The 26572-nt window shown below is 46.4% G+C and overlaps 1 protein-coding gene across 1 annotated transcript in view; it reads left to right on the plus strand.

Annotated features, from left to right (window-relative positions):
* The window catches only part of rasgrf1 (Ras protein specific guanine nucleotide releasing factor 1), a 40208-nt gene that overhangs the window by 9728 nt on the left and 3908 nt on the right, over positions 1–26572 (plus strand). Inside the window, exons 10-21 of the mRNA XM_064929881.1 lie at positions 274–434; positions 720–783; positions 1016–1158; positions 1418–1500; positions 1608–1856; positions 3105–3475; positions 3627–3746; positions 21799–21975; positions 22152–22258; positions 22360–22472; positions 24514–24574; positions 24749–24852. Coding sequence (XP_064785953.1) covers positions 274–434; positions 720–783; positions 1016–1158; positions 1418–1500; positions 1608–1856; positions 3105–3475; positions 3627–3746; positions 21799–21975; positions 22152–22258; positions 22360–22472; positions 24514–24574; positions 24749–24852 — 1753 coding nt within the window. The remainder of the gene's footprint in view (positions 1–273; positions 435–719; positions 784–1015; positions 1159–1417; positions 1501–1607; positions 1857–3104; positions 3476–3626; positions 3747–21798; positions 21976–22151; positions 22259–22359; positions 22473–24513; positions 24575–24748; positions 24853–26572) is intronic.

Here is a 26572-nt window from a genome sequence, read left to right on the forward strand (position 1 = left end):
TTTCATTTCCAAGGGTAATCAGGCTGTTGGGAGGCAATCCGACAGTGAGTCAGGGACTGTAAATGTCATACATCCCCAACGGACTTTGATGGACATATAAAGAAGAGGAAAATCATATAGAGATATGGTTTAACCTTACAGTATGTATATATCCCCCAAAGTCATTGAACAGGTGAATGAGGCCTCTCCCAGTCTTGCAGTACAGTTCGTCTGTGAGCCCTCATCACTAACTGGACAACCCTGCTGTATGTCTCTCCCCCTTCTGCCATACAGGCTCTCTCATCCAGGTGCCAATGAGTGAGAAGGGAAAGATCACCCGTGGGCGACTGGGCTCTCTGACTCTGAAGAAGGAAGGGGAGAGGCAGTGCTTCCTCTTCTCCAAGCATGTCATCATCTGCACCAGGGGCTCTGGAGGGAAGCTGCACCTCACCAAGGTGGGCCTGCCCTGGGCTGCTGAGCCTACTATACAATCTCTTAAGATGCATCCTGGACCAAAACCAATTACAATACATAGATGGTCCTATGATATTGAAGTCAACACATCCTCTTAAGGAGTCCCTTATTACTTGGGTGCTGATTTACTCTGTTTATTGACCTGTAGGTCTATATGTGTTGCTACATAATAATATAAGTCATATTGTTATTGATTATTCAGTAATGGAGGGAATTCTTGGAATGTGGTTGTGAGTGTGCTAATGCATATTGTATGTTGTTCTCAGAATGGCGTGGTCTCTCTTATTGACTGCACTCTTCTGGAAGACCCCGAGGGGACAGATGATGAGTGTAAGCACCGCACTGTTTCATTCCTACCTCACTGAAATATGGAGCACATATGCTTACTGTATGTAGAGTGTAACATATGATGAGTTTAGTATTACACTTTTATGAAGTATACTAGCTATAGCCTCCCTGCAAGTGTCATCTGTTCATCATCATTTACAAGCACAATAAACCTCTCATTATGCCATGGTAATGACCCATTTCTCCTATTCACCTCTGTTTGTTTTGCCCAAAGCCAAACCAGACAAGGGTGTACAGGACATGGAGCACCTGGACTTTAAAATCGTGGTGGAGCCTAAAGAAGGCCAGTCATTCACAGTGATCCTGGTGGCCTCCTCGCGGCAGGAGAAATCTGCCTGGACCAGTGACATCAGCCAGGCACGTCTGCTCTGCTCTGCTTTACTCTGCATACATCACGTCTGTCTGTCTCCAGCAGGGAGACATGGGGCTTGGATGTCTGTCTGTCTCCAGCAGGGAGACATGGGGCCTGGATGTCTGTCTGTCTCCTGCAGGGAGACATGGGGCCTGGATGTCTGTCTGTCTCCAGCAGGGAGACATGGGGCCTTGATGTCTGTCTGCAGAGTGGCTGTACTCACACCTTTCCTCTCCCTTAACCTTCCCTTCTTCTCCCTTACAGTGCATAGACAACATCCGCTGCAATGGGCTTATGATGAATGCATTTGAGGAGAACTCTAAAGTCACTGTGCCACAGATGATCAAGTAAGCCCCATTCACAACTATAGCCAAACAGTCAATGGGATTATCATGGTGCCTTTATTTGTGTGTTGTAGTGTTTTCATGTGTTTGTGGGTTTTTTCTGTGAGCAGGTCTGATGCCAGCCTGTACTGCGATGACGTGGACATCCGTTTCAGTAAGATGATGAACTCATGTAAGGTGCTGCAGATCCGCTATGCCAGTGTGGAAAGACTTCTAGAGAGATTGACCGACCTGCGCTTCCTCTCGATCGACTTCCTCAACACCTTCCTGCATTCCTACCGCGTGTTCACCAGTGCCGATGTGGTGCTGGACAAGCTCATCACTATCTACAAAAAGCCCATCAGTGCCATCCCAGCCCGGTAAGGCCATAAAAGATCTGCTACTGCTTTACCATATAGCCTAGACTTTGACCAACACAGTCAGATAAATCTCTAAATCTATCTCATGCCCAGTGCTGTTTAAAGATGATACATTGTCAGTGTTTTTACATGGCCGTGGCCCCTACACAGTAAAGAGGGCTGTAGTTAGGGCTGGTGATGATAACATCCCCTGACAGGCTCAGCAGCCTCTGGCCTCCTCTGGCTGCCTCTCTCTCCTCTAGCCCACCACTGATCTCCTCACAGCTCTTTTTCCACAGCCCACAGTATTACTTCTTTACCGTGTGTGTGTGTGTGTGGGTGGGTGCGTGGGCGCGTGTTTGTGTGTCTGCGTGCCTGCATGTGTCTGTGATGGAAGGTGAGGTGAGGAGAGCTGGGTAGAGGTCATGTCTGTGTGTGTGATGGAAGGTGAGGTGAGGAGAGCTGGGTAGAGGTCATGTCTGTGTGTGTCAGTGTGGTTGGTGTGTGTTCTGTGTGAGAAGGCAGTAATTGGGCCCAGCCTCTTCTTCTGCCTGCCTAAGAGCGTCTCAGCAGGGCTTTGTCGCTGTCACCTTAGCAACTGGCCTCTCTGCTGCAGGACCCCACCCTCTCTGTTCTGCAGAGGATCTATAGTATGAAATATTTATGGTGCATGTTGTCGACCAGAGCAGAGCAGACCCTCTCTCCGGCCCAGGAGAGTGAGCCTAGCTCCCAGGCTCAGATCAGGGGGAGCTCCCTCCCCATGCCCACACCATGCAGCATGTTTTCATGTGGAGCCTGTCATGTCACTGTGAGCCACCGCCACTCTGATGCTTGTGTCAGCAGCATGGCTATTTGCTCTGTCACTCGCTGTGCTATTTATGGGAACCCGTGAGGTCGCAAGGAGGGTGGCAGTGAGTGGGAGAGGTTTTCAGCAACAAAAAAGACAAGCACGACTGCAGAAGCACCATTCTGCTATTGACAATGTATTGAATTATTTACATTTTAGTAGACACTTATCCAGAGCGACTTACAGTAGTTTTGTGCAAACACTTTCATTCGTACTGGTCCCCCGTGGGAATCGAACACACAAGCCTGGCGCTGCAAGTGCCATGCTCTACCAACTGAACCACACAGGACTATCAATACAAGACAAAAAGACATGGATAATTCTGATCTCCTTGTTATTTGCAACACACTGAAGTGCTAAAGTACATAGCTATAGTACATCCTTCTGACTATAATAAAATGTGTTGTTTTTTACTGCTGCAGATCCCTGGAGTTGTTCTTCGCCAGCAGTCAGAACAATAAACTCCTATATGGGGAGCCTCCCAAATCCCCCAGGGCCAGCCGTAAGTTTTCCTCCCCCCCTCCCCTGGCCATCACCAAGACATCGTCCCCCAACCGCCGCCGTAAACTCTCCCTCAACATCCCCATCATCACTGGGGGCAAGGCTCTGGACCTGGCCGCCCTTAGCTGCTCCTCCAATGGCTATGCAAGCGTGTACTCCTCCATGTCCCCCTTCAGCAAGACCACCCTGGACATCAATAAGCTTTATGTCACCAGCCCCATCACCAGTAAGATCCCTGACGAGGGAGAGGGCAAGACAGACAAGGCAGAGGAGACCATTGTGTCTAAACAAGGTAATCCAGCTAAGGGGCAGTGGGGCAGTGGGGGGGATGGGGTGTTATGTTCTTATTGGTGCTTCTTAAAAGGAATATAGCGCAGGATTTTAATCATGACGTGTCTAGAAAGTGGTATGTACTGACCTGTTTTGCACTTGGTGTACTGTAGATATTTCAGTTCCGGAGGAAAGTGACATTGACCAAAACCAGAGCGATGACGCAGACCCAGAAACGTCTCCTATCAAGTCGCCAACCACCCCCAAAAACATGAAATGCAAAAACTCTTCAGGTACATTGTGTCCCAGACTGCACAGTGGTGTCATTATCACTCAGTGCCATGATACCAGAGCACCTGGATCACATGCTGGCATGCCACCTGCGTCCTCCCCTCAGCCAAAATGCCATATTTATCAAGAACTCAAATATGCTCTCCTGTTTTACATGGGAAACAGAGTCAGAATTAAGAAATCAAAGCACACATTTTCATTGTTACTTTTTGTCACGTTCTGACCATCGTTCGTGTGTGTTTTCCTTGTTTTAGTGTTGGTCAGGACGTGAGCTGGGTGGGCATTCTATGTTGTGTGTCTGGTTTGTCCATTTCTATGTTAGGCCTGATATGTTTCTCAATCAGAGGCAGGTGTTAGTCATTGTCTCTGATTGGGAACCATATTTAGGTAGCCTGGGTTTCACTGTGTGTTTGTAGGTGATTGTTCCTGTCTCTGTGTTTTGCACCAGATAGGGCTGCTTTTGGTTTTCCACATTTGGTCCTTGGTTGGTGGGTGATTCTGTAAGGGTTTTCCTGTGGTGAAGTAGAGGAGGACCAAAACGCGGCGTGGTTATATTGATTCATGTTTAATTAAAACAGATAACCATGAACACTACAAAACAACAAACGCGGAAAACCAAAAACAGCCCTATCTGGTGCAAAACACAGAGACAGGAACAATCACCTACAAACACACAGTGAAACCCAGGCTACCTAAATATGGTTCCCAATCAGAGACAATGACTAACACCTGCCTCTGATTGAGAAACATATCAGGCCTAACATAGAAATGGACAAACCAGACAGACAACATAGAATGCCCACCCAGCTCACGTCCTGACCAACACTAAAACAAGGAAAACACACACGAACGATGGTCAGAACGTGACACTTTTACATGCATTTTCCCTATTTATGTTATATCCTCTATCTCTGTCTTTATTAGAAATAGTCAAACATAATAGAGATAAAGTATTTTCTAAGCCTATTCAATTGTCAATGTGCATACACCCAAAGAATGCTAAACTTTGTGTTTAATGAACTCCGCCACACAAGATACAATTCATGCAGACTGTAATTTCGTGGCGAGAATAAGAACATGCTGGGAAAGCCAGCTCTAGGAATGAGTAGGTGTTGGGGATACTTGTGTCATAGCAACTACAGCATGAGTGTGTTTCCCAGCCTGCCGCCCCCGGTAAACGAGATTGTTTTAGTACAAAACAGTCAGTGAAGAAGGCTTTTGTTGTCTGTCCCAGATCCAGGCACGTACACAGATCAAATCAAATCAAATGTTTTACTTGTCACATGCGCCGAATAAAACAAGTGTAGACCTTATGGTGAAATGTTTACTTACAAGCCCTTAACTAACAATGCAGAGTAGGAAAATATTTGCTAAATAAACTAAAGTAAAAAAAGTAACACAATAAAATAACAACAACAAATCAAATCAAATCAAATTTATTTATATAGCCCTTCGTACAGCAGCTGATATCTCAAAGTGCTGTACAGAAACCCAGCCTAAAACCCCAAACAGCAAGCAATGCAGGTGTAGAAGCACGGTGGTTAGGAAAAACTCCCTAGAAAGGCCAAAACCTAGGAAGAAACCTAGAGAGGAACCAGGCTATGTGGGGTGGCCAGTCCTCTTCTGGCTGTGCCGGGTAGAGATTATAACAGAACATGGCCAAGATGTTCAAATGTTCATAAATGACCAGCATGGTCGAATAATAATAAGGCAGAACAGTTGAAACTGGAGCAGCAGCACGGCCAGGTGGACTGGGGACAGCAAGGAGTCATCATGTCAGGTAGTCCTGGGGCATGGTCCTAGGGCTCAGGTCCTCCGAGAGAGAGAAGGAGAGAATTAGAGAACGCACACTTAGATTCACACAGGACACCGAATTGGACAGGAGAAGTACTCCAGATATAACAAACTGACCCCAGCCCCCCGACACATAAACTACTGCAGCATAAATACTGGAGGCTGAGACAGGAGGGGTCAGGAGACACTGTGGCCCCACCCGAGGACACCCCCGGACAGAGCCAAACAGGAAGGATATAACCCCACCCACTTTGCCAAAGCACAGCCCCCACACCACTAGAGGGATATCTTCAACCACCAACTTACCATCCTGAGACAAAGCTGAGTATAGCCCGCAAAGATCTCCGCCATGGCACAACCCAAGGGGGGGGGGGTGCCAACCCAGACAGGATGACCACATCAATGAATCAACCCACTCAGGTGACGCACCCCTTCCAGGGACGGCATGAGAGAGCCCCAGCAAGCCAGTGACTCAGCCCCTGTAATAGGGTTAGAGGCAGAGAATCCCAGTGGAAAGAAGGGAACCGGCCAGGCAGAGACAGCAAGGGTGGTTCGTTGCTCCAGAGCCTTTCCGTTCACATTCCCACTCCTGGGCCAGACTACACTCAATCATATGACCCACTGAAGAGATGAGTCTTCAGTAAAGACTTAAAGGTTGAGACCGAGTTTGCGTCTCTGACATGGGTAGGCAGACCGTTCCATAAAAATGGAGCTCTATAGGAGAAAGCCCTGCCTCCAGCTGTTTGCTTAGAAATTCTAGGGACAATTAGGAGGCCTGCATCTTGTGACCATAGCGTACGTGTAGGTACAGGGAGGCAGGGTAGCCTAGTGGTTAGAGCGTTGGGCTAGTAACCGGAAGGTTGCGAGTTCAAACCCCTGAGCTGACAAGGTACAAATCTGTCATTCTGCCCCTGAACAGGCAGTTAACCCACTGTTCCCAGGCCGTCATTGAAAATAAGAATTTGTTCATAACTGACTTGCCTGGTTAAAAAAAGGTAAAATAAAAAAATGTACAGCAGGACCAAATCAGAGAGATAGGTAGGAGCAAGCCCATGTAATGCTTTGTAGGTTAGCAGTAAAACCTTGAAATCAGCCCTTGCTTTGACAGGAAGCCAGTGTAGGGAGGCTAGCACTGGAGTAATATGATCAAATTTTTTGGTTCTAGTCAGGATTCTAGCAGCCATATTTAGCACTAACTGAAGTTTATTTAGTGCTTTATCCGGGTAGCCGGAAAGTAGAGCATTGCCGTAGTCTAACCGAGAAGTGACAAAAGCATGGATTAATTTTTCTGCATCATTTTTGGACAGAAAGTTTCTGATTTTTGCAATGTTACGTAGATGGAAAAAAGCTGTCCTTGAAATCGTCTTGATATGTTCTTCAAAAGAGAGATCAGGGTCCAGAGTAACGCCGGGGTCCTTCACAGTTTTATTTGAGATGACTGTACAACCATTAAGATTAATTGTCAGATTCAACAGAAGATCTCTTTGTTTCTTGGGACCTAGAACAAGCATCTCTGTTTTGTCCGAGTTTAAAAGTAGAACGTTTGCAGCCATCCACTTCCTTATGTCTGAAACACATGCTTCTAGCAAGGGCAATTTTGGGGCTTCACCATGTTTCATTGAAATGTACAGCTGTGTGTCATCTGCATAGCAGTGAAAGTTAACATTATGTTTTCGAATAACATCCCCAAGAAGTAAAATATATAGTGAAAACAATAGTGTTCCTAAAACGGAATCTTGACGAACACCGAAATTTACAGTTGATTTGTCAACGAGGCTATATATGGGGGGTACCGGTACCGAGTCAATGTGCCGGGGTATGGGTTAGTCGAAGTAATTGAGGTCATATGTACGTGTAGGTAGGGCTAAAGGGACCATGCATAGATAATAAACAGAGAACAGCAGCAGCGTAAAAAAGGGGGTCAATGTAAATAGTCCGGGTAGCCATTTGATGAACTGTTCAGCAGTCTTATGCCTTGGGAGTAGAAGCTTTAAAGGAGTCTTTTGGTCCTAGACTTAGTGCTCCGGTACTGTTTGCCATGCGGTAGCAGAGAGAACAGTCTATGACTCTGGTGGCTGGAGTCTTGGACAATTTTTAGGGCCTTCCTCTGACAACGCTTGGTATAGAGGTCTTGGATGGCAGGAAGCTTAGCCACAGTGATGTACTGGGCCGTATGCACTACCCTCTGTAACGCCTCGCAGGCGGATGCCGAGCAGTTGCCATACCAGGCAGTGATGCAACCAGTAAGGATGCTCTCGATTGTGCAGCTGTAGAACCTTTTGAGGATCTGAGGACCCATGGCAAATATTTTCATTCTCCTGAGGGGGATTTAGGTGTTGTCGTGCCCTCTTCACGACTGTCTTGACGTGTTTGGACCATGATAGTTTGTTGGTGATGTGGACACCAAGGAACTTAAAGCCCTCAACCTGCTCGAAGTCCTCAATTTGAGGGAGAGGTTGTTGTCCTGGCACCACACTGACAGGTCTCTGACCTCCTCCCTATAGGCTGTCTCATCGTTGTTGGTGACCAGGCCTACCATCGTTGTGTCGTCGGCAAACTTAATGGCGGTGTTGGAGTCATGCTTAGCCACGCAGTCGGGGGTAGACAGGGAGTACAGGAGGGGACTAAGCATGCACCTCTGAGGGGATCAGCGTGGCAGATGTGTTGTTGCCTACCCTCACCACCTGGGGGCAGCCTGTCAGGAAGTCCAGGATCCAGTTACAGAGGGAGGTGTTTAATCCCAGGGTCCTTAGCTGAGTGATGAGCTTTGAGGGCACTATGTTGATGAACGTATTATAGTCAATGAACAGCAGTCCATTGTTCCTTTTGTTCAGGTGGGAAAGGGCAGTGTGGAGTGCAATACAGATTGCGTCATCTGTGGATCTGTTGGGGCTGTATGAGAATTGGAGTGGGTCTAGGGTTTCTGGGATGATGGTGTTGATGTGAGACATGACCAGCCTTTCAAAGCACTTCATGGCTACATATGTGAGTGCTATGGTTTGGTAGTCATTTAGGCAGGTTACCTTGGCGTTCTTGGGCACAGGGACTATGGTGGTCTGCTTGGAACATATAGGTATTATAGACTCGGTCAGGGAGAGGATGAAAATGTCAGTGAAAACACTTTCCAGTTGGTCAGCGCATGCTCTGAGCACACATCCTGGTAATCCGTCAGGCCCTGCGGCCTTGTGAATGTTGACCTGTTTAAAGTTCTTACTCACATTGGCGACAGAGAGCTTGATCACACAGTCGTCCGGAACAACTTGTGCTCTCATGCATGCTTCAGTGTTTCTTGCCTCAAAATACGCATAGAAGTGATTTAGCTTGACTGGTAGGCTTGTGTCACTGGGCAGCTCGGCTTCCGTTTGTAATCTGTAAGAGTTTGCAAGCCCTGCCATATCCGACAAGCATCTGAGCCGGTGTAGTAAGATTCAATCTTCGTCCTGTATTAACGCTTTGCCTGTTACATGGTTCGTCAGAGGGCATAGTGAGATTTCTTATAAAGGTCTAGCCTTTAGCTCAGTGCAGATGTTGCCTATAATCCATGGCTTCTGGTATGTACGAACACTGTGGGGACAATGTCATTGATGTATTTATTAATGAAGCCGATTACTCATGTGGTATACTCCTCAATACCATCGGATGAATCCCGGAACATATTCCAGTCTGTGCTAGCAAAGCGGTCATGTAGCTTAGTATCTGCGTCATCTGACCACTTCCATATTGAGCAAGTCACTGGTACTTCCTGCTCTAGTTTTTGCTGGTAAGCAGGAATCAGGAGGATAGAGTTATGGTCAGATTTGCTAAATGCAGGGCGAGGGAGAGCTTTGTACAGGTCTCTGTGTGTGGAGTAAAGGTGGTCTAGAGTTTTTTTCAACTCTGGTTTCACATGTAACATGCTGATAGATATTAGGTAAAACAGATTTTAGTTTTCCTACATTAAAGTCCCCCGGCCACAAGGAGCGGCACTTCTGGATGAGCATTTACACAAGGAGTGGCGTTATCCAGCTCGTTGAGTGCAGTCTTAGTGCCAACATTGGTTTGTAGTGGGAAATAGACAGCTGCAAAAATATAGATGAAAACTCTCTCGTTAAAAAGTGAGGTTTACAGCCTATCATGAGGTACTCTACCTCAGGCGAGCAAAACCTTGAGGCTTCCTTAATATTAGAGATCGCACACCAGCTGTTTTTGACAAATAGACACAGACCACCACCCCTCGTCTTACCGGAGGTAGCTGTTCTGTCTTGCCCATGCACTGAAAACCCAGCCAACTGTATATTATCCATGTCGTCGTTCAGCAACGACTCGGTGAAACATAAGATATCAGTTTTTAATGTCCCGTTGGTAGGATAGTCTCGAATGGAGCTTATCTAGTTCATTTTCCAATGATTGCACGTTAGCCAATAGGACGGATGGTAGAGGCGGGTTACCCACTCGCTGACGAATTCTCAAGGCACCCAGATCTGTGGGTCCTGTATCAGGGTCTGCTCTTCATGTGAATGACGGGGATTTGGTTCTGGGAGCCGCAGTAAATCCTTTACATCTGACTCAAAAAAGGTGAGTAATCACTGTTCTGATATCCAGAAGCTCTTTTCGGTCATAAGACAGTGGCAGAAACATTATGTACAAAATAAGTTACAAACATGAAAAAACTATATTAGCACAATTGGTATGGAGCCCATAAAACTTCAGCCATCCCCTCCGGTCTAAGGCTCTACCTGTGCAGAGCACATGCCCCTTCCATTCGCCAAAGTGCTTTTTTGGGTTGTGGTATAATTCCCCCACAAAGGTTTTGTATACCTTTGTTGTTCAGAACCCACTGCCCTCAAGTCGTCAAGTTCGCCACCACTCACACCGTCCGTTGGTTGAGTCTTGAACCAGAATCTGTCTTTACAGAACATGTTGAATATGACAATTCTCTTTCAAGCCCATGAAGCCATTCACCAACATTTCCAGCTTAATGTCAAAATACAGTCAGTACTTACCAACTGTAGTTTCACTGAGCAGCTATTGCTGCTATTCTGGCATGCACTTGAAAAAAAAAAGTTGAAGTTACAGGCAACCGAAAAAATTGCCTTGTCTGGAAATGTAGATTATGTACTCTACCGTGCACCGTAGATACTGCTGCCCTACGTCCATAGTCATTGAACACTGATGTTTACATACCGTTTCACCCACATCATATGTACACTGAAAAAAAATGTTCAAAAGATTTTACCGAATTACAGTTACGGAAATCAGTCGATTGGAATGAATTGGTCTCACGATCACACAGGTGAAGAAGCCGGATGTGGAGGTCCAGTTCTGGTGTCGTTATTTATTTCAGCTCATGAAACACTTTACATGTTGCGTTTATATTTTTTCCAGTACACACACACACACACACACACACACACACACACACACACACACACACACACACACACACACACACACACACACACACACACACACACACAGTAGTATAGCCAAGGCTCAGCCTAGATAACTACTGCAGTACACCTTTTCTATGAATATACTGTCCATACTAGCTAGACACACCATCATATATATATTCCGGACTGAGACATTGCTCGTTCTGACAATTCATTTGTATTGTATTTTATTGTATTTGTGTATTGTTGTTACGTATACGCAGGGAGTCACGAAGCAGTTGCCAAACGTTTAAAAATCAACATTACAAAAATACAAAACAGGAGAAGCATACTGAACGTAACCAAAACTGCCTAAAGACTCTATGAAAGGAGAGTAATCAGAGTGGTGATGAAGTCCATGTGTGCAATGTAGGTTGCCAGGACTGGTGGTTAGTAGACTGGCGACGTCGACCGCCAGAGAGATCAGGTGACAGTACCCCCGAGAGCACTCCTCAGGACCATACCCTTCCCAGTCCACCAAGTACTGGAGCCGACGCCCACGACGTCAGGAGTCCAGAAGGGACCTAACAGCATATGCGGGTGTCCCCTCAATGTACAGGGGAGGGAGGGGTGTCGCTGGAGATGGCAGCAGCCAAGAACCACCAGCCTGAGGGAAACATGAAAGGAGGATGAGATCTGGTAGTTGGTGGGGAATTCTAAATGATAGGTTACCTCATTGACCCTCCGGAGGACCTTGATGGGCCCCACAAACCGGGGTCTCAGCTTCCACCAGGGCAGGTAGAGCGGGAAGTTTCCGGTTGAGAGCAAGATGCGATCACCAGGATGGAACACGTGAGCCTCACTGGTCCTGATGCCAGAACCATTCATCCACTGAGGGGGCCTCTGTCTGACTTGGAGTCCACAGAGTCAGGGTCGACTGACATCCCAGGACACACTGGAAGGGAGTCAGCATGGTGGAGGAGTGACGAAGTGAGTTCTGTGCATATTCCGCCCAGGGAAGTAACCGGACCCACTCCACCTGCCGGTCCTGGCAGTGTCTCCTTAGGAACCTCCCTAGCTCCTTGTTGGTCTTCTCCACCTGCCCGTTAGACTGAGGCCGATACCAAGGCTGACCGCGGCCCCCCAGCATCTCCATAAAAACTTTCCAGACACGCGACATGAATTGTAGACCACGGTTGGAAATTTTGTCCTCCGGAAAGTCATAGTGCCGGAAAACCTGCTAGACTAGTGCCTCGGTGACATGGAGAGTGTTAGGTAGACCAGAGAGGGATAAAACAGGATTTAGAGAGTCTGTCAACAACCAGAATAGTGGTAAAACCCATCGGAAAGGAGATACGTTAATCTCTAGCGTCGAGCAATCCCGTATCCGGGAGCGTAATCATAGCCTCAAGCTCATTTGCATAACGCAACGTTAACTATTCATGAAAATCGCTAATGAAATGAAATAAATATATTGGCTCACAAGCTTAGCCTTTTGTTAACAACACTGTCATCTCAGATTTTCAAAATATGCTTTTCAACCATAGCTACACAAGCATTTGTGTAAGAGTATTGATAGCTAGCATAGCATTAAGCCTAGCATTCAGCAGGCAACATTTTCACAAAAACAAGAAAAGCATTCAAATAAAATCATTTACCTTTGAAGAACTTCAGATGTTTTCAATGAGGAGACTCTCAGTTAGATAACAAATGTTCCGTTTTTCCAAAAAGATTATTTGTGTCGGACAAATCACTCCGTTTTGTTCATCACGTTTGGCAGAAAAAAAAACAACGAAAATTCAGTCATTACAACGCCAAACTTTTTTCCAAATTATCTCCATAATATTGACAGAAACATGGCAAACGTTGTTTAGAATCAATCCTCAAGGTGTTTTTCACATATCTATTCGATGATAAATCATTCGTGGCAGTCGCCTTTCTCCTCTGAACATAATGGAAAAGTGGACGCAGCTGGAGATTGCGCAATAATTTCGACGGAGGACACCAAGCGGACACCTGGTAAATGTAGTCTCTTATGGTCAATCTTCCAATGATATGCCTACAAATACGTCACAATGCTGCAGACACCTTGGGGAAACGACAGAAAGTGTAGGCTCATTCCTAGCGCATTCACAGCTATATAAGGAGACATTGGAACACAGCGCATTCAAAATCTGGGGCATTTCCTGTATGAAATTTCATCTTGGTTTTGCCTGTAGCATTAGTTCTGGGGCACTCACAGACAATATCTTTGCAGTTTTGGAAACGTCAGAGTGTTTTCTTTCCAAAGCTGTCAATTATATGCATAATCGAGCATCTTTTCGTGACAAAATATCTTGTTTAAAACGGGAACGTTTTTTTATCCAAAAATTAAAAGAGCGCCCCCTATATCGAAGAAGTTAAAGAGTCTATGGGACAGATGTGACCAAGGCTGCTGAAGCACAGGAAGGTGAAGTAGTTTCCCTGCTGGAGCATGCTGGGAACATTTAAATTGAGTACATGACTTGACATAGTGGGTGACGTCCTGCACCAAAGTGGGTCACCAGTATTTATTGGAAAGCGATTGGGTGGTGCGGGTGATATCTGGCTGTCCATAGGCGAGGTATGTGTGCCCAGATCAACAGCCAATCTCTCACCAATGTGGGGACATAGATGCCCTCTGGAGATGCCCACCCTCTCCAGACCCTGGCAGATATTCACATCTCTGTCCCAAAACACAAAACACACGATACGGGAGGACCCGATTGATGGGCTGGAGGACACTCACAGGGCCCTCCACCAATGTGGAACCACAGGGTGCGGGAAAGCAGGTGCTCTGGTGATTGTCATCTTTGACCAGGAGATGGTTGGGTTATGAATTTGGAGCCACAGAAGGCCGAGAAGGACTTTGTGTACGGGTCAACGATGAGTGATGAGGAAGGGAAGGCTTTCCTTGTGCTTGGGTCTCACGGTGAGGGTGAGTGACTGCTGTGGCGTGCGTAATTATGCCGGATCCCAATGGATGCATATCCAGGACTTGGAAAGGAAAGGCGAGTGGGTATGAAGTTAAATTCAGGGAGGAGGCGAGGGCCTGGTCGATAAAGTTCCCCACGGCACCGGAGTCCACTAGAGCTGTAGAAACAACCCTTGAGGGACAGCCAGCAAAATGGGAACCAGAAAGGGTTTGGCGGAGAATGATAATTGAATACTCACGCCTACCCTGGGAGACAGAAGGTCATGGGGCTGTTCTAGTGGACCCAAGCCTGGAAAGTGCCGGACACCACTGAAGCTGGTGCCCCCTCCTGGCCGCAATGGGAATAGAGCATCAGCTGTCTCTGGCGACGCCACTCTGCTGCGAAGATGTGTGGCCCGTACCTCCATGGGTTCATGTACAGGTGCAGTGATCTGTGAGCTGCTCTGACAGCTGGTTCTTAAAGCTAGTGAGGGAGATGTGAGTCTCCAGCTTCAGAGATTTTTGCAATTTGTTCCAGTCATGCAGAGAACAGGCAGCAGAGAACTGGAAGGAAAGACAACCAAAGGAAGAATTGGCTTTGGGGGTGACCAGTGAGATATACCTGCTGGAGCACATGCTACGAGGGGGTGCTGCTATGGTGACCAGTGAGCTGAGATAATGCGGGGCTTTACCAAGCAGAGACTTGTAGATAACCTGTAGCCAGTGGGTTTGGCGACGAGTATGAAGCGAGGGCAAACCAACGAGAGCGTACAGGTCACAATGGTGGATAGTGTATGGAGCTTTGGTGACAAAACGGATGGCACTGTGATAGATTGCATCCAGTTTGTTGAGTAGAGTGTTGGAGGCTATTTTATAGATGACATCAACAAAGTCGAGGATCGGTAGGATGGTCAGTTTTACGAGGGTGTTTGGCAGAATGAGTGAAAGATGCTTTGTTGCGATATAGGAAGACGATTCTAGATTTAATTTTGGATTGGAGATGCTGAATGTGAATCTGGAAGGAGAGTTTACAGTCTAACCAGACACCCAGGTATTTGTAGTTGTCCACGTATTCTATGTCAGAGCCGTCCAGAGTAGTGATGCTGGAAAGGCTAGCAGGTGCGGGCAGTGATTGATTGAATAGCATGCATTTAGTTTTGCTTGCGTTTAGGAGCAGTTGGAGGCCAAAGAAGGAGAGTTGTATGGCATTGAAGCTCGTCTGGAGGTTAGTTAACACAGTGTCCAAAGAAGGCCCAGAAGTATACAGAATGGTGTCGTCTACGTAGAGGTGGATCAGAGAATCACCAGCAGCAAGAGCAACATCATTGATGTATACAGAAAAGAGAATCGGCCCAAGAATTGAACCCTGTGGCACACCCACAGAGACTGTCAGAGGTCCGGACAACAGGCCCTCCGATTGGACACACTGAACTCTATCAGATAAGTAGTTGGTAAACCAGGCGAGGAAATCATTTGACAAACCAAGGCTGTCGAGTCTGCCAATAAGAATGTTGTGATTGACAGAGTCGAAAGCCTTGGCCAGGTCGATGAATACTGCTGCACAGTAATGTCTCTTATTGATGGTGGTTATGATGTCGTTTAGAACCTTGAGCGTGGCTGAGGTGCACCCATGACCAGCTCTGAAACCAGATTTTCATAGCGGAGAAGGTTCGATGTGATTCAAAATGGTCAGTAATCTGTTTGTTAACTTGGCTTTCGAATACCTTAGAGATGCAGGGTAGGATAGATATAGGTCTGTAGCAGTTTGGGTCTAGACTGTCACCCACTTTGAAGAGGGGGATGACCGCGGCAGCTTTCCAATCTTTGGGAATCTCAGACGATACGAAAGAGAGGTTGAACAGGCTAGTTATAGGGGTTGCAACAATTTCGGCAGATCATTTTAGAAAGAGAGGGTCCAGATTGTCTTGCCCGGCTGATTTGTAGGGGTCCAGATTTTGCAGCTCTTTCAGAACATCAGCTATCTGGATTTGGGTAAAGGAGAAATGGTGGGGGCTTTGGCGGGTTGCTGTGGAGGGTGCCGGGCAGTTGACCGGGGTAGTGGTAGCCATGTGGAAAACATGGCCAGCCGTTAGGAAATGCTTATTGAAATTCTCAATTATAGTGGATTTATCGGTGGTGACAGTGTTTCCTAGCCTCAGTGCAGTGAGCAGCTGGGAGGAGGTGCTCTTATTCTCCATGGACTTTACAGTGTCTCAGAACTTTGAGTTAGTACTGCAAATTTCTGTTTGAAAAAGCTTGCCTTAGCTTTTCTAACTGCCTGTGTATATTTGTTCCTAACTTCCCTGAAAAGTTGCATAGGACGGGGCTATTCGATGCTAATGCAGAACACCACAGGATATTTTTGTGCTGGTCAAGGGCAGACAGGTCTGGAGTGAACCAAGGACTATATCTTTTCCTAGTTCTACATTTTTTGAGAGGGGCATGCTTATTTAAGATGGTGAGGAAGGCAATTTTAAAGAATAACCAGGCATCCTCTACTGTCGGGATGAGGTCAATGTCATTCCAGGATACCCCGGCCAGGTCGATTAGAAAGGCCTGCTCGCAGAAGTGTTTTAAGGAGCCTTTGACAGTGATGAGGGGTGGTCATTTGCTCGCAGACCCATTACGGATGCAGGCAATGAGGCAGTGATCGCTGAGATCTTCATTGAAAACAGCAGAGGTGTATTTGGAGGGCGAGTTAGTTAGGATGACATCTATGAGGGTGCCCGTGTTTACTGATTTGGGGTTGTACCTGGTAGGTTCCTTGATAATTTGTGTGAGATTGAGGGCATCAAGCTTAGATTGTAGGATGGCCGGGGTGTTAAGCATGTCCCAGTTTAGGTCACCTAGTAGCACGAGGTCAGAAGATAGATGGGGGGCAATTGATTCACATATGGTATCGAGGGCACAGCTGGGGGCAGAGGGTGGCCTATAGCAAGCGGCAACAGTGAGAGACTTGTTTCTGGAAAGGTGAATTTTTAGAAGTAGCAGCTCAAATTGTTTGGGTACAGACTTAGATAGCCTGCAGAGATCTGTATCACTATCTTTGCAGTAGACTGCAACACCACTCCCCTTGGCAGTTCTATCTTGGCAGAAAACGTTATAGTTAGCGATGGAGATTTCAGGATTTTTGGATGTTTTCCTAAGCCAAGATTCAGATATGGCTAAGACATCTGGGTTGGCAGAGTGTGCTAAAGCAGTGAGTAAATCAAACTTAGGGAGTAGGCTTCTAATGTTAACATGCACGAAACCAAGGCTTTTACGGTTACAGAAGTCAGCAAATGAAAGCACCTGGGGAGTGGGAGTGGAGCTAGGCACTGCAGGGCCTGGATTCACCTCTACATCACCAGAGGAACAGAGGAGAAGTAGGATAAGGGTACGGCTAAAGGCTATACGAACTGGCCGTCTAGCACGTTTGGAACAGAGAGTAAAAGGAGCAAGTTTCTGGGCATGATAGCATATATTCAAGGCATAGTGTACAGACAAAGGTAAGGCAGGATGTGAGTAAACCGCTGAGGCATTGAGTAATGATGAGAAAGATATAGTCTCTAGAGATGTTTAAACCAGGTGATGTCATCGCATATGTAGGAGGTGGAACAACACGGTTGGTTAAGGCATATTGAGCAGGGCTAGAGGCTCTACAGTGAAATAAGACAGTAATCACTAACCAGGACAGTAATGGACGAGGCATATTGATATTAGAGAGAGGCATGCGTAGCCAAGTGAACATATGGGTCCAGTGAGTGGTTGGGCTGACTGGGGACACGGCGATTCAGACAGTTAGCAGGCCGATGCTAACAAGCTAACAGTTAGTAGGCCGGGGCTAAACAAGCTAGCAGTTAGCAGGCCGGGTTAGCAAGCAAGCAGTTAGCAGGGGCTAGCAGTTACAGACCGGGCAGGCAAGCTAGCAGTTAGCAGACCGGGGCAAGCTAGCAGTTAGCAGGCCGGGGCCGGCAAGCTAGCAGTTAGTAGACCGGGGCAAGCTAGTAGTTAGCAGGTTGGGTTAGCAACCAAGCAGTTAGCAGGGGCTAGCAGTTAGCAGACCGGGTTAGCAAGCAAGCAGTTAGCAGGGGCTAGCAGTTCGCAGACCGGGTAGGCAAGCTAGCAGTTAGCAGACCGGGTTAGCAAGCAAGCAGATAGCAGAACTAGCAAGTTAGACTTTGGGGGACGTTGCGATGGGGGTAAGTCTGTTTTTGCCTCTTCGTGCGGTGACGTCGATAGACCAGTCGTGGAATTAGTAGGGATTCCAAGTAGCTCTTGGTAGCTAGCAGGCCTATCTGGTTAGCAGAATGGGCCTTCAGCGGGTGTCGCGCCTGAGGGGCCTGTTGGAGTCCTCGGGCAGGTTATGTCGGTATTCCAGTCGTAGGGGATCTGCGGGGTGCCGTGCCCCGTACCGACTGTAGAAGGGGTCTGGATATTGTAGCCCAGGAGTATGCTTCTGCGGTAGCACAGGAGCCCTGACCGGGCTAGCTTCAAGCTAATTGGCGCTTGCTCTGGGATGGAAACGCTAGCCAGGAGTAGTCATCCAGTATTGCGGTTAGATAGTTGGGAAGATCCAGATGAAAATGTTCAGTTTGCGGTAGGAATCCGGGGATAAAAATAATAGATCCGTTATGCTCTGGTTCGTCATGATGTTCGAACTGGCGAGAGCTTTCCGAGCTGAAGGTTAGCTGATGACCGCTGGCAATGGTTTGCTGACTGATAGCTGGTAGTTGGCTGGCTTGCTTCAGTTGAGGGATTCCAGATCCGAAGTAAATATAAATACTTTAGGGGAAAAAAGCAGATCCACGCCACATTGGGTGAGGCGGGTTGCAGAGGAGTATTTAGAAGTTGAGGTTTAGCAAAATATTTTAAAAGATATGCGAAGAAAAAGATGTAAAACGATATATACAAGGGACACGACAGGACAAAGACGTCTGACTGCTACGCCATCTTGGATTGATGCCTCTCCCAGGCTACCGTAGCCCACACCCATCCGGTCAGCAGGGAAATGACCATGGCAACCTTGGACCTCATGTGGTGGGGATTACGTCTGATAAGCAAAATACAGGGAGCACTAGAGTAGGACGCCACAGCATTTCGATGGAGTACTGTCATACTTCTCCAGAAGGGACAGTCAGGTGTCGCTGACCATTGTGACGACCTGTGGTAGGAGGCCCTCTGTCAGAGACAGAGAACCTCGCTAATGGTGTCGAGGCGATGGAGAACACGGAGGACCTCCTTCATGGTCGTACCCAGTAGAGCCAGCTGGTCGTGATGTTGGTGGAGTAGATGACCCTGTTCCTCAACCGTCAGGAAGATGGTGTAATCTTCTACAGTTTCCATAATTTCTGAGGCAGTATACTGTCACGCATACACAGGGAGTCAGGTGCAGAATGTGAGTTTAATAATAATAACAACAACAAATAAAAGTTATACAAAACAGGATGAGCGTGACCAAAACCAATACTTCCTGATGACTGTGGCTTACTGAGGGCTGTATGAAGGGAGAGTAATCAGGGTGGTGATGAAGACCAGGCATGCTTAACAATGGGGAGCAGGTGTGTGCAATGATGGTTGCCAGGTGTGCACAATGTGGGTTGGCAGGACCAGAGGTTTGTAAACCGGAAACGTTGAGCACCAGGGGGAGGGAGCAGGAATGACAATTGTTTGGTATTACTGCACTGTTGGAGCGAGAAACATAAGCATATGCAAAACATGTGTACAAGTCCAATAAAATTTGATATAGGGTATGTTTTTATAGTTATTGTATATTTCAATTATTGATATTTTCTTTATTTAGTGTATGTTAATTCCATTACTAATATTGCAGCAGGTGCAGAAGACGTGAATGCGCACTTGTTCAAAAACAATACTTATTTCCAGGCAATGCATTTTTTTTGGTTGTATGTAACTTTTTATTTAGACTTTTTTGGGGAGTAACGTACATACCATCCGGAACAGCAGTAATGGCTCAGTGAATCTCCATTCTTTGGTAATTACCGAATGTATGACATTATTACGCTTGAAAAGCTGGTAAATGGATAATTGACTGGCTACTTCCTGGGCTTAAATGAGGATGTCATATTCAACCTCTCCTTTGTAAACCCCAGATTCTGGTTCAGTTGCATCTGATATGCCCTGTATGTAGCTCACACACATCCGGTTGCACCTTTTTCCCCAGTCTGCCCTGTACTGAGATTGCTCCTTACAAAAAAGATTGCAGTCAAATTGAAGTTTAACAGTCGTAGAATGCAGTATAACTGCACTTATTCTGCAATTACTGCGTCCAAAATATCACAGTTGACTGCAGTTACTGCACTTTTACTGCAGTTTCAAAACTGCAATATTTTTTTTAAGGGGTGCTGGGTATCCAAATATGCATAGCTTGAGAGATTCGGTCACTGATTGAGTGTGTGTAGCTAGCTACCTAGTTTAAATATCAACAGTACTGCCACAGCAGCATTACATTTGATAACACTTGATTTAGCCTACATCATAAGCAATATTTGGTCTGGTTGGCTGATACCGGCAGCAGAGAGAGGCAAAAAGACAGAGGTAAATCACAATCAGTAAAAGTTATCGAGCTATTTACATTAATCATCAACATAAATGATCAGCTGATAGCCCACCCTCTTCCATATGTCAATTATGTCTTTAGGAGGCACTGTAACTCAATAGTGTGCAATTGCAGCCTGCAATTCGGGGGGTTCCTGCCTGTGGGCATTCGGGGGGTCTCTACATGCGCCCCCCTCGAAGCATCCCATTTGTTCCTTCATGAACCCCACCCCTCGTGCACCCTGTTGGTTCCTGCATAAATCAAGCTCCCACCTGCCCTCACCTTTGTTAACAGAACTACGGAAAATAGTACCTGACAGGCAGGGGCAAAAGACACGGTCTACCGGTTTACCGTTAGCTAGCTACAATTGTCGCCCCCGGCCCTTCTGTGGGGTTTATCGCAGATGGCATCCGTTATCGTGCATTAATGCCACCTGCTGTACTGGAGCACCCCGCCTACCATCTGTCCTTACAAAAAAAATGGATCAATAGAACTATAAAGAGGGGTTCCTGCAGATGCAGGAATACCACATGCAGGAACGACCCAAGCTGCGTGCCACAATTGCACCCTTCTCCTGTAACTAGCTTGCTTACAATTTGTGATGAGTGAGTGTGTTGGTGCAGAAATAAATAGGCCTTATACCCTATGTTCAATATGTTTAAAATGTTGCTACAGAGCACCTGCCCCTTGCAGGTCTGTGCACGGCGCTGCCCAACCCTTAGGACAAAATGTGTACCAAGTCAAAGGTGAACAGAAACCTGACATCATCTACATTAACAGTACTCAGATCAGGTTTATATAACTCATCATAAAGCTCAACTGATTTGATTAGTTCCTTAATCACACAGTAATGTCTGTATATTGTCAGTCAGTGTGCAGACAGTGTGATGAGAAACCAGTCAATTTCTCCATTATGCTGATATTGGTGGCTATATTTAGCTACACCCATCTTGAATATCATAGCCTCATGTAAGGTCTCTATGCTCTACTGGGATAGAATGTGGTGCTCTTGGGTTTCTGCCCTCTACTGGAGACAAAATAAATTAACAAATCTGTCCTGTTACACAATATGAATTACACAGCCAAAATAGATCATGCGTTTTGGGGTAAGATCCATTAAGTTGCTAAGCGTCGTCAACAACCTCTTAAATCTCAGTGAGCAGGTTATAGTTGCATCTATTTCCCTCCGGTTCCTATTGAAGTAGTAGTGAGAGACCAATTAAGAGCATTCATTTGATGCAGCTGACACTTTAATGGATATTTTTTGTGGCTGTCCTAGTGCAGTCATAATGTCAGCAGTTCTGTTTTATGGTCTCTCCATTTTATACCTATATTACTTTCTTGTAAAGGTATCACACTGCATCAATCAAGTTCACTAAAATGAATCTCATGGCATTTTACAGCCAGTATAACTGTCTCTATATTGTATCTCCCTGTAGAATTCTCCCTGTTTTCCTACAATAATGGCACGGTGATGTCATCGTGCCGCCCTGAGATGGACAATAACAATCGCAGTGCCCTCTCTGCAGCCTCCGCCTTCGCCATTGCCACGGCAGGAGCCAATGAGGGCACGCCCACCAAGGAGAAGTACCGCCGCATGTCCCTGGCTAGCACAGGTACACAGCGTATTAAACATCAGTTTTGTCCACAATGGAACAATTTGTGTACACTACATTTTCAAAAGCATGAGCTCTTCAATGTCGTTTTTGTTCTCAAGAGAGAAAAAAAATCTATATGTCATTAAAAATGTAGGTGTGATATTTACATGGCATATTTTATCCATTTTCCCCAGGGTTCCCAACAGACCAGAGGAATGGGGACAAAGAGTTTGTAATCCGAAGGGCTGCCACCAACAGAGTCCTGAATGTTCTGAGGCACTGGGTGTCAAAACACTCTCAGGTAAGTCTTCCAGATACATAGTCATTACTTGTAAGGTCAAATAGTGTCCAGGTTTCCAATCAGTTAACTCGTGTGTGTGTGTGTGTGTGGTGACCTCCAAGGACTTTGAGAGTAACACTGAGCTGAAGCTGAAGGTGATAGCCTTCCTGGAGGAAGTGATGCATGACCCGGAGCTGCTGACACAGGAGAGGAAAGCAGCCGCCAACATCATCAGGTACCTACCGGTACTACCGCCGCCTCAGCTTATGAGGCGGAATCTGGACCCTTACATATCAGCTGGGCTAGACAGTCTGGACCCTCTAATTCTAAAATTATCTGCTGAAATTGTTGCAACCCCTATTACTAGCCTGTTCAACCTCTCTTTCGTATCATCTGAGATTCCCAAAGAATGGAAAGCTGCCGCGGTCATCCCCCTCTTCAAAGGGGGAGACATTCTAGACCCAAACTGCTACAGACATATCTATTCTACCCTGCCTTTCTAAGGTCTTTGAAAGCCAAGTTAACAAACAGATTACCGACCATTTCGAATCTCACCGTACCTTCTCCGCTATGAAAATCTGGTTTCAGAGCTGGTCATGGGTGCATGTCAGCCACGCTCAAGGTCCTAAACGATATCATAGCCGCCATCGATAAGAGACATAACTGTGCAGCCGTATTCATCGACCTGGCTAAGGCTTTCGACTCTGTCAATCACCAAATTCTTATTGGCAGATTCAACAGCCTGGATTGCCTCGCTTGGTTCACCAACTACTTCTCCAGTAGTGTTCAGTATGTCAAATCGGAGGGCCTGTTGTTCGGACCTCTGGCAGTCTCTATGGGGGTGCCACAGGGTTCAATTCTCGGGCCGACTCTTCTCTGTATACATCAATCATGTCGCTCTCGCTCCTGGTGATTCTTTGATCCACCTCTACGCAGACGACACCATTCTGTATACCTCTGGCCCTTCGTTGGACACTGTTAACTAACTTCCAGATGAGCTTCAATGCCATACAACTCTCTTTCTGTGGCCTCCAACTGCTCTTAAATGCAAGTAAAATTAAATGCATGATCTTCAACCAATCGCTGCCCGCACCTGTCCGCCCGTCCAGCATCACTACTCTGGACGGTTCTGACAACTACAAATACCTAGGTGTCTGGTTAGACTGTAAACTCTCCTTCCAGACTCACATTAAGCATCTCCAATCCAAAATCAAATGTAGAATTGGCTTCCTATTTCGCAACAAAGCATCCTTCCCTCATGCTGCCAAACATACCCTTGTAAAACTGACCATCCTACCGATTATCAACTTTGACGATGTCATTTACAAAATAACCTCCAACACTCTACTCAACAAATTGGATGCAGTCTATCACAGTGCCATCCATTTTGTCACCAAAGCCCAATATACTACCCACCACTGCGACCTGTATGCTCTCGTTGGCTGGCCCTCGCTTCATACTCGTCGCCAAACCCACAAGCTCCAGGTCATCTACAAGTCTCTGCTAGGTAAAGCCCCGCCTTATCTCAGCTCACTGGTCACCATAGCAGCACCCACCCGTAGCACACGCTCCAGCAGGTATATCTCACTAGTCACCCCCAAAGCCAATTCTTCCTTTGGCCGCCTCTCCTTCCAGTTCTCTGCTGCCAATGACTGGAACGAACTGCAAAAATCTCTGAAGCTAGAGACTCTTACCTCCCTCACTAGCTTTAAGCACCAGCTGTCAGATAAGCTCACAGATAAGCTCACAGATCACTGCAGATCACTGTCCATAGCTCATCTGTAAATAGCTCATCCAATCTACCTCATCCCCATACTGTATTTATTTATCTTGCTCCTTTGCACCCCAGTATCTCAACTTGCACATTCATCTTCTGCACATCCTACCATTCCAGTGTTTAATTGCTATATTGTAAAACTTTGCCACCATGGCCTATTTATTGCCTTACCTCTCTTATCCTACCTCATTTGCACATGCTGTATATATATATTTTTGTACTGTATTATTGATTGTATGTTTGTTTATTCCATGTGTAACTCTGTGTTGTATGTGTCAAACTGCTTTGCTTTATCTTGGCCAGGTCGCAGTTGCAAATGAGAACTTGTTCTCAACTAGCCTACCTGGTTAAAGGTGAAATAAAAAATAAAATTAATTATGGACACACTCTGTTATTATTGAATACATGGGCTCTCGCTTCTTTAGGGCTTCTATGTACAGAGTAAAGAGAAACACGCACATTATAAATACATACTTGACTCTGTTGTATGGTCTATTAGGACCCTGACACAGGAGGACCCAGGTGACAATCAGATCAGCCTGGAGGAGGTGACACAGCTGGTAAGTGGGATGACTGCATGTGTAAATGGCAGTTGAGTCAAAGGAGGACAATCTTTCCTTGACATACATTATGTATGTTAAGGATGTGTCTCAGGAATGTTTGAATATAGTGAAGTAGTTTTCATACCTCATGTCTTGGGAATGGTTACCGGTGATGCTCTGTGTGTGTGCTAGGCGTCAGTAGGAAAGGCGGAAGCGTTTGAGAGCCATTCTGCCCTGGAGATAGCAGAGCAGCTCACCCTACTGGACCACCTGGTCTTTAAGGTCATCCCATATGAGTGAGTGACACTGAGTGACACAGCTGATGATACACACACACACACACACATAACAGTGCATTCGGAAAGTATTCAGTGTTACTGCCTTATTCTAAAATAGATTAAATTGTTTTTTGTCTTCAGTCTACAGATAATACCCCATAATGAAAAAAGCAAATACAGGTTTTAGAAAATTTATCAAATTATTGAGATATTACATTTACAAAAATATTCAGACCCTTCACTCAGTACTTTGTTGAAGCACCTTTGGTAGTGATTACAGCCTCGGGGTCTTCTTGGGTATGACGCTACAAGCTTGGCACACCTGTATTTGGGGAGTTTCTTATCTGCAGAGTTTCTTCTCTGCAGATCCTCTAAAGCTATGTCAGGTTGGATGGGGAGCATCGCTGCACAGTTATTTTCGGGTCTCTCCAGAGATGTTCGATCAGGTTCAAGACCGGGCTATGGCTGTGCCAATTAAGGACATTCAGAGACTTGCCGCGAAGCCACTCTAGCATTGTCTTGGCTGTGTGTGCTTGGGATTGTTGTCCTGTTCGGAGGTGACCCTTGCCCCAGTCCTGAGCGCTCTGGAACAGGTTTTCATCAAGGATCTCTCTGTACTTTGCTCTGTTCATCTTTCCCTCGATCCTGACCGGTCTCCCATTCCCTGCTGCTGAAAAACATCCCCACAGCATGATGCTGCCACCACCATGCTTTATCATAGGGATGATGCCAGGTTTCCTCTAGATGTGACGCTTGTCATTCAGGCCAAAGAGTTCAATATTGGTGGCTTCCTGAGTGGAGATTCCTGGTTCGAGTCCAGGCTCTGTCGCAGCCGGGAGACCCATGGGGCAGTGCACAATTGGCCCAGCGTCGTCCGGGTTAGGGGAGGGTTTGGCCGGCAGTGATGTCCTTGTCCAATCGTGCAGGCCGGGCGCAGGGCACGCTGACAGGGTTGCCAGGTGTACGTTGTTTCCTCTGACACATTGGTGCAGCTGGCTTCCGGGTTAAGTGGGTATTGTGTCAAGAAGCAGTGCGGTTGGGTTGTGTTTTGGAGGACGAACGGCTCTCGACCTTCGCCCCTCCCAAGTCCGTACGGGAGTTGCAGCCATGAGACAAGACTGTAACTACCAATTGGATACCACAAAATTGGGGAGGAAAAGGGGCTAAAAAATAAATACAAAATCTTATTTCTCATGGTCTGAGAGTCTTTAGTTGCTTTTTGGCAACACTCGTGTGCCTTTTACTAGCTTCCATCTGGCCATTCTACCATAAAGGCCTGATTTGTGGAGTGCTGCAGAGATTGGATGTCCTTCTGGAAGGTCCTCCCATCTCCATAGAGGGACTCTGGAGCTATGTCAGAGTGACCATCGGGTTCTTGATCACCTCCCTGACCAAGGCCCTTCTCCCCTGATTGCTCCGTTTTGACCTGGGAGACAGCTCTCAGTCTTGGTGGTACCAAACTTCTTACATTTAAGAATGATGGAGTCCACTGTGTTCTTGGGGACCTTCAATGCTGCAGAATTTTTTTGGAACCATTCCCCAGATCTTTGCCCTGGCACAATCCTGTCTCTGAGCTCTACGGGCAATTCCTTTGAACTCGTGGCTTAGTTTTTGCTCTGACATGCACTGTCAGCTGTGGGACCTTTTATATAGACAGATGTGTGCCTTTCCAAATAATGTCCAATCAATTGAATTTACAAGAGGTGGACTCCAATCAAGTTGTAGAAACATCTCAAAC

Source organism: Oncorhynchus masou, chromosome 22 (genome assembly GCF_036934945.1).
Source record: "Oncorhynchus masou masou isolate Uvic2021 chromosome 22, UVic_Omas_1.1, whole genome shotgun sequence".
NCBI lineage: Eukaryota > Metazoa > Chordata > Actinopteri > Salmoniformes > Salmonidae > Oncorhynchus > Oncorhynchus masou.